Raw genomic sequence first — 9,176 nt, forward strand, 5'->3', positions numbered from 1 at the left:
AATATTCTATCTTTATGAAATACATATTCGTTAATAGAATATATTCATGTTGAGATCTTATTTTGAAGCATTTAGTATAAGGAATCCAATAGTGCAATCTGAATTTAATTTGGATACTTGATTTGCTAACTATAACGAAGATGGAACATCGTCTCTTATGAAGATGGAACATTATTTTTTAATGAAGATGGAACATCGTCGCCATGTTTATAATACCAATACGGTTCTTAGAATATTTTATTATGAAGATGGAACATTATTTTTTAAACCTTAAACATCGTTTATCTTTATATGATAATTATTCGTTATTAAAATTTTATCTAAATATATCCATGTGGGATCTTGTTTTGAAGGATTTATTACAAGAAATCAAATGGTGTAATCGAAATTTAATTTGGATATTTTGTTTAGGAGTTATGACTTTTTTTTCATTAAAAGCATGCGTTGTAGGTAACAAGGATATGTTGCTGCACTATCACCTCGCACCAGCTGCGCATGGTAAAGCCACGAGCCAAATTTAATTAGTATGTGTGAGAATAAATATTTACCAGCACCGGCCATAGAAAAAGTACATTAAATGTCTAATTTGGAAACAGTCTAAGAACGACGTGCGCTGCAGAGGTAAATGTAATTTTCGGCACTAAAACCGTGGGAATCTAAATATATTCATGTGAGATCTTATTTTGAAAGATTTATTGTAAGAAATCTAATGGTACAATCGGAATTTAATTTGGATATTTGGTTAAGAAGTTATGACTTTTTTTAGTTCATTTAAAAATCATTACGTGTATGAGTCAGAGCTAACGTGGGTGTGTTGCTTTATGTACTACTTGTACGATAGCACAGCACGACGTGGAAAAAGGCTAATAAAAATAGATTCGGGCGCCATCAACCGGAAAATTCCGAGTACCATACGCGCGCAAACGTCTGACGCGGGAAATTCGAGCGGGAATCTGCCGGACAAAGGATGCGGTCCGAACGGCCGGACCGCAAGAGCCCCCGGGAAGAGTTTACCGCCGGCTGGTTCTCTCTCCATTTCTCTCTCTCTGCCACATCATGATTTTTTCCTACATAGCTTGGATTCAGCCGGCTGAATCAGCCTCATCTTTATATTGGTAGAGATAATTGAGAGGTGACTTGCTATTATAGATGAATTCAAAGATAGTGTTCTATTTCTAAGGCCTTGTTTAGTTTGGAAAAATTTTTGGATTTCGCTACTGTAGCACTTTCGTTTGTTTGTGGCAAATATTATCCAATCATAGACTAACTAGGATCAAAAGATTCGTCTCGTGATTTACAGGTAAACTGCGTAATTAATTTTTGTTTTCGTCTAAATTTAATGCTTCATGCATGTGCCGCAAGATTCGATGTGACGGCTTGAAAAATTTTGGAAACTAAACAAGGCCTAATACAGAAGACATTTTTTATAAAAAATTTAGCTAGCATGCTAATATTCTACTCGAAGTCAAAGATGCACTTCGTTTATCGTGGGCCAGGTCGAGCCCCACCTTCCTGTCGGTGAGGAACCCTGGATCCCATAACGACAAGCCCGTACAAGCAGGAGTTGATGTCGTTCACTGTACATGCATGCGTAGGTATGTACACATACACATGGATGATGCATTCATGGCGATACGATCGAGGATATTCGCGTTCCTCATCACTGGACCGGTTTAGGCCTTTTTTAATTCTAAAAAAATTTAGGAAAATGACATTGTAACATTTTCGTTTTTATTTGACAAATATTGTTTAATTATAGAGTAATTAGGTTTAAAGGATTTGTCTCGCGATTTACAGGCAAACTGTGTAATTAGTTTTTTATTTTATCTATATTTAATTTTTCTATATATATGCCGTAAGATTTGATGTGATGCGGAATTTTGAAAATTTTTTTGTTTTTGAGTCAACTAAACAACGCCGGCCCCGCGTGCGTGGTATTTTACATTTTTTCCCACGTGCACAACAACTAAACTACCTATCTGCGGCTCTGTCCCAAACAAATTAACTCACAGAGCTGTATTACTAAGTTAAAATTTGTAAGTTTGACTGAAACTATATAAAATAACACTAAATTTTAATTAGGACACAAAATCAGTAGCATTAGATATACCATGCATGAAATATATTGTTCTATAGGTATTGATATGAAATTTCTTATAAATAAAGTTAACAAGTTTATAATATTAACTTATAACAACTCTAGTTAATTCTGCTTAGGAATGAAAAGTCCATGTGTTTATTGTGTTCCCGTCCCGACCTTATGCACAGCTCCAGAGTCCAGACGAACGATGGATTGCTGGTGAAAGTCGAAGCTTTTTCCTCAATTACTATGGCCTTGTTTAGTTCATCAAAAACAAAAAACTTTTCAAGATTCTCTCCATACCCATAAAGAAAATCGCTTTGAACAAAGTTTGAATCAAACATTGAAAATATAAATTACGAATAACTTTTAAGTTGTTGAACTCGAAAATATCAAAACCATATGAATAGATCTATCTTGAAAAATACTTTCATAAAAACATGCATATACCACTTTTTAATAAATATTTTTATTTCTTTCTAATATATAATTATGAATTTTTCATCGTGGCGAACTCCCCAAGGACGGAGTGTCAAAGAGCATTCTCAAGAGCCTAAGTAAAATTATATTCTAAACTATAAAATTTAATTATTTTATAAAATAAAAAACTTATTTAAAAGGATAGGCAGTGAGGACGGCGTGCTATCTATGGTAGGCGTGCTATCTATGGTAAGCGAAAGTTTAGGAATAGCAAACTTGCTATTTTAGCAAAGTAGATAACACACCTTTTAGACTTTAGTTTTTTCCTTCAAAAATCCAAAATAATATACCCCCTTTGTCCCTGCAAGCTTCAACTCCTAGAATTTGTGTCAGTCAAACTTTTTTAAGTTTGACCAACTTTATAGAAAAAAGCATCAATAACTATGACATAAAATGAGTATCTTAAGAAAATATATTTCATGATAAATCTAATGGTATTAATTTGGTACTATAAATCTTAATGTTTTTTTAAAAATCGGTTAAAGTTTTAAAAATTTGACTTAGGATAACTCCAGATGTTGAAGCTTTTAAGAATAGAGGGAGTAGATAAGATGAATACTATATTTGTTGAAGTTGCTCTAATAGCAGAGGACATCTATGTTTTGTGCACCAGGCACATGCTGGGAGTGCTGGTCTTTTTTTTCAACAAAAGCTCCATTATTCAAAGTACTCCCTTGGTCCCTAAAAAATACAATTCTTTGTTTTGGAAGATGTTAAACCATTTAAACTTTGACAAATTTTTTATATAAAAAATATTAACAATATAAAATAAATATTATTAGATTAGTTATAGACTATATTTTTTATAATAATTTTATTTAAAAATATAAGTATTAATATTAATTACTATAAATTTAGTTAAATTTAAGCTAAATTGATCAACACACTTTTTATAATTACATTTTTTTGGGATGGAGGAAGCACAATCAGATTATAGACATTTATGTAAGAAGCTAGGAACCCATTTGAAATCAACAAAGACTTTTAACTATAGGCACGAGCATCAGGCTATAAATTATGTACTCCGTTGCAGTGCACGGCGTTGCAATGTATCGACAGAGTTATTATTGGCACAAGTACTGAATAATAAATTTTATGTCCCGATGCAATACACGGGTATGTTTTTCTAGTAAAAATAAGAAGACAAATTACCATGTCACTGTTCTAGACGTCTTGCTTTATAGGCATGGAGGGCGTATCGTTTTGAAGCTGGGTGAGCTTCTGGTGGGCCGAAACGTTGGGCTTCGTTTGACGGATCAGGCCGTCAAGGAGCATGGGCCCAGCCTCGCCGCTCGGCCTTGAGATGATTTTTTTTATTTGTTGTTGCATTTCTAAGCGTTGCAGACTTCTTTCCTGGTAGGAAACGGCACCTAAAGTTTACGCTGTTTGTGCAGCGCCTCCTTTTTTTTAAAAAAAACTGATAAAAAGAACTCTCCAGGAAAATAGATTGTAGAGAGCACTACTTCCACGATCAGATTAGCGGTTGGGTTTGCCTCGCAGAAGTTATAATATATAATTAGTATTATTAGATAGATTGTTAAATTTATTTTTCGTAATAAACTTATTTAAAGATACAAATGTTGCTACTATAACGATAGGTAGGAGAGAGCATGTAATTTTGGTCACATTATTGTATAGAAACTCATAAGCCATAAGGTACTTACATCTAGTTACTTTTACTAATTAATTAATATGGATATATAAATATATATCCTTTAATATTTAATAATTGGCACCCACACGGCCAGTGTCATCGCATAATACAGTCCTCTGTCAACAGCTCGGATTCGCTGTCGGCGGCCGAGTGTCCCCGTCACTTGCCATTAGCCATGCACGCACAGCGCTCCGATCCGATTAGCCAGCAGTAGGCCAGTAGCAGCCACCTCCTCCAGCTTCATCATTGCTTCGTTCCTAATTCAGCTCGGAAAGAAGAACACACAACCATGATAGATATGATTTAGGTGGGATTCTAGGCCATCCCACATTCATGCTAATATATATATAAACATGAACTGTCACGCACCAACACATCTCGCAACTACATTTGATTACTACTAGTAGTATATATCTAATGTTTTATTATATATATCCATCTTTTTTAATTATTATTACTATAAAATATAATACTGAAAGGATGAGAGGTTTAGGCAACTACTAGGCTTTAGATTATGACTAACTGATGTTTCAGCCGGCCTTCGAGTTCCAATGATCTATCTTCCTTTCCGGTTCCGGGGTACAGCTAGCTTGTTCAGGTGTGTACGGTGTATATGCTGCTGATCGAGTTGAGCTTGTTCAGCTGTTGTTGATATCCAGCTGGCGTGGTGGAGAAATAATTATACTATGAATATATATACTAGTAACTAATAACAAAGCATCTTCTTGGTTTATTTAATTTATTAATCATATTATACATACAAGTTGAGCTGGGCTAGCTAGGCAGCAATATATATAATCTACTAGCTAATAATGTAATCGGCTTTTAGAGAATGTAACAACAGCTAATCTGCTAATAATGAGGGATGCCTTACTTTTTCTTGTTTTGTTTCAGGTAGGGGAGAAAAGGCGGGCGAGGTGCAGTACCGTAGCAGCCGTAAAAAGGTGGCGATATATCGATGGATCAGTGTCACAACAGGTGTGGTGGTACCACACCCTGCCGTGCGTGCATGGTTTATCTTTATCCTAAGTAAATGGGTATTATGATCGATTGATGATTCTCACAAGAAAAGGCAACCCGGGCCGGCCGGGCCCTCACCGCACCACACGTATACCAGCTTAAATTAATTATTCCATCTCCACGGATTAGCTAGTGTACGTACGTGTAGTTGCGCATGACTTTGCTCTTGAGAATCCGGAGTACCCCAGATTCTCTGGCAGGTACATGAACTGGTTGACAGCCGAAAGCTCGTGCATGCTTGGAATCTCTCAGTTTTCTCAGCTGTACGTGTATCACTACAGCATGGCAATTTATAATGACGATTATTTCGCCGTGCACCGCAATTTGGTCCTGCTCTTCCTGCGCGCTGCATGGAGGAAAGATATATAGGTATATCAGTTGAACGAAGCCTGACACTGTAGGCAGCTCAATCGTTGGATGCGTGGTCTATAAAGAAGCTATAGGAGCTGTGAGCTGTTGATGAGGACGATGGATGGATGCCAATGGCATAGCAAGGCAGCAACCTGGAACACCGAGGTGGCGGCTGTCCTGTCCTTTATTTATTTGGCCCCCATGCAAGGTTGGCAGCGGTTGAGAGTCCAGTCTCGCCATGGCCGCGCGCGCGCATGACGTGCATCCAACACCAAACAAGTCGATCATCAGATCGAGAACATTTCGTACGATCGACGACCGGCGGACTTGATTAATTTTGGCGATTTTATGCATACACCAATGCAAATTCGTGTGAAAAACGAAGCGGATTTTAAATACGCTACGTTGAACATTTAATTTCATAGATACTAGAACATTATGCATGCATTTCATAATCATAACGGGGAGCGAGGCGTAATGACCCTGCAGCTAGCTAAAAGTCACCACAACGTACTGTTGCTCGTCTGCTCCCTAGCTAGCAGACCTACCACAGAGCGCACCTTGAATGGATCCAACCATCTCTATGCTATGCAGATGCAAACCGGCCGGCCCCACCATCTATCGCTCTCACATCGATCGATCGCCTGCCTGGAACAGCCCATCAATCCATTCATATATAGCACTACTTCCCTTGTTTATTAAGCTAGCCACACCTTGCTAGCTAGGAGTATCTAGTTAGTTAAACAAACACTACTGCTGCATGCTTAGTTGGTAATAATATAATAAGAGATATACTCCCTCCGTCCCAAATTATAAGTCATTCCAAGAATCTTGGAGAGTCAAAGTTTTTCAAGTTTAACTAAATTTATATAGCAAAATAATAACATTTTTGGTACCAACTAAGTATCATTAGATTCTTTGTTAGTTATATTTTCATAGTGTAACTATTTTATGACATAAATCTTTACATTTCTCTCTATATTTTTTGTCAAACTTGAAAATGTTTTGACTCTCCAAGATTCTTCGAATGACTTATAATTTGGAAAGGAGGGAGTATATGCTTTGTTGTTCTTGCTTAGAAAACCAACTATACTTTGTTGCTCTCCCTACATATACGATATATACCCTGAGCTGGCTTGAAAGCCACCTTTATTTGCTTGACTTCCTCTATATATCGGCCAGACGACCACCTAGCAGCAGCTAACTGTTTGAGCCCGGCCTCCCCCTCCTCTCGCTCGTGCCAGAGCCAGACTGCCCAGCCACCACACCATTCTTTCCCCATTAGCTCTCTAAGCTAAGCTAGCGTCGTCGTGTCTTAGTAGCTTGCAGGCTCACCTGCTGCTGATTGAGAGGAGACGACTGAATTCAGCACCAGCTAGCCAGCTAGCTAGCAGAAGATAGATGGCGGCGGAGGAGGCCAAGAAGGTGGAGGTTGAGGCCACCAAGGACATCGCCGAGGAGAAGGCCGTCGTGCCGCTGCCGCCGCCGCCCGCCAAGCTGGCCGACGACGACGACTCCAAGGCCATCGTCGCTGTTGTCAAGGGTACGTGTAACTAGTTACAGTACCATCCTTGTTCGTTACTTCTCGTTCATCCTGACAACACGATTCCTGTTATGTCTACTACTTTGCACTAGCTAGCTAGTTGAATTTCTTTTTGTACAAAAAAGAAAAGATAGGAGCTTTAGTTGGAAATCTCCACAAACCAAACTTTACAAAGATCATGCGGGGATCAATTTTTCTTCTAGCCATCTAGGTAGGAGTAGTACTTAGGTACTAGAGAGGGTCTGGGAATTTCAGAAAAGCAGATCGATTAATTTCGGGACAATAAGTTCCCTTTATTTCCACTGTACTGCTTTCTTTGAGAATTGAAGTAAAAATGAGACAAACCAAATAAGAAGTTAACAAACTGTTGCTGTATGCTACTAATAAGTTTTAATTTCCCTGGCAACATGGATTAGTTTTCTTCACGAACTGCAAAACAAGATAATTAAAAAATGTGATGCCTAGAGCTAGAGGATCGGAGATAGAAGAAGAAACAGCAACCGAACACTGAAGCACTGACAACTGATCGAGTACTGACAACCAAACCTTTTATGTTCTGAAAAATCTGATATGCATGTCTACTCTTTTTGCCAGACGCTGCTGAGAAACCTGCAACTATTGGAGGTTCAACTGAAAGAGGTAACAAAAGAAATTCTCAGTTCATTTAGGGAAAAAAAACAAGAATTCTAGCTGGTTCAATTCAAACTCATTACACTCATCTGGCGCTCCATTCATTCTTTTTGTTCAGATGCTTATCTCGCGAAGATTGTATCGGAGAAGAGACTGACTCTGATCACCGCCTGGGAGGAGAGAGCCGAGAACAGGTAAAAAGGTCTCTCTGACCTATATTAATTTAATTGGGAGTTTCTTAAAAGTAAGTATCGAGGTGCCTATATATGTTTAATTAACTGACAGTTGCTTAAATAAATAAAAGCAATAAAAATGGATCAAATCACCAGTGACAGTGATGCGTGCTACTCGCACATCACTCCGGTTCGTTTTGATGGGTGAGAGATACCATCACACACTAACTAATACCTTACGATGCACTCAAAGCACGATGAAAGGAAAGTGCACCTTTCGATCGTCTCCCCCGCATGCACTGCAGGGGGATCGATGCAATGCAATGCAACTGACCTCTCAACCACACCAACAGCATCAGCTCGTACTTTGTGTCTGCAGCTAATAACTCACTTGCTGCTTTTGCCTGCAATGGGTGCAATGCGATGGTCCATGACAACAGGGCCGCCAAGAAGCTCGCCTTCATCACGTCATGGGAGAACGCGAAGAAAGCGGAGATGGAGGCCGAGCTGAAAAAGATCGAGGTGAGCTGAAATTAAAAGAGAGAGAGGTGGACGATGACAAGTCACCTAATATTTGTTGCAGCAGTACAGTGGGAAGCAGAGAGTTGTTAGTTAGTAACTGACGATGATGACGTGCATGGCAAATTGGCAGGAGCAACTGGAGAAGAAGAAGGCGGCGTACGAGGAGAAGCTGAAGAACAAGCTGGCGATGCTGCACAAGACGGCGGAGGAGAGGCGGGCGCAGACGGAGGCGAAGCGCGGGGAGGAGATCATCCTGGCGGAGGAGATGGCCGCCAAGTACCGCGCCAAGGGCGAGGCACCCACCAAGCTCTTCGGCCTCTTGAAAGCCTGATGAAGAAATGACCATGTGATTGATACGAATGCTGGGATGGGAACAACTGTTGGTTCGTGGTGGTGTGTGCATGCATGTGTATGTATCTGAAGACTGAAATCCCCTTGGAGTGTGTGTGTTGTTGTTTCTGTTGTATTATATTGGAAGGCTTTGCTTGACATCTGGTGGTGCAGTCTGTAAAGGAATTGTGTATAGTTAAGCATAGGAGGAGTGCAGTGGAGATGGATACCTTTTATTTGTTCTTTCTTCTCAATTCTCATAATGAAAGTTTTGTCAGTTTGAGAAATTGGTTATGCGTTTGGCAACAGGCAGATGTACTAGTCTTCTATTGCATTTTCTTTGTTGGATGGAAAGATACCACCGGAATGCCAATGCCCTCTCTGAAGACTTGA

General features: G+C 39.2%; 1 protein-coding gene across 1 annotated transcript; it reads left to right on the top strand.

The window, feature by feature from the left end:
* On the top strand, window positions 6,756-9,070 carry LOC8059495 (remorin). Its single transcript, XM_002465954.2, has 5 exons — window positions 6,756-7,128; window positions 7,723-7,767; window positions 7,877-7,952; window positions 8,372-8,453; window positions 8,584-9,070. The coding sequence occupies exons 1-5, from the start codon at window positions 6,987-6,989 to the stop codon at window positions 8,782-8,784; spliced, it is 546 nt and encodes a 181-aa protein (XP_002465999.1). The 5' UTR covers window positions 6,756-6,986; the 3' UTR covers window positions 8,785-9,070.

The sequence above is a fragment of the Sorghum bicolor genome, chromosome 1 (assembly GCF_000003195.3).
Source record: "Sorghum bicolor cultivar BTx623 chromosome 1, Sorghum_bicolor_NCBIv3, whole genome shotgun sequence".
NCBI lineage: Eukaryota > Viridiplantae > Streptophyta > Magnoliopsida > Poales > Poaceae > Sorghum > Sorghum bicolor.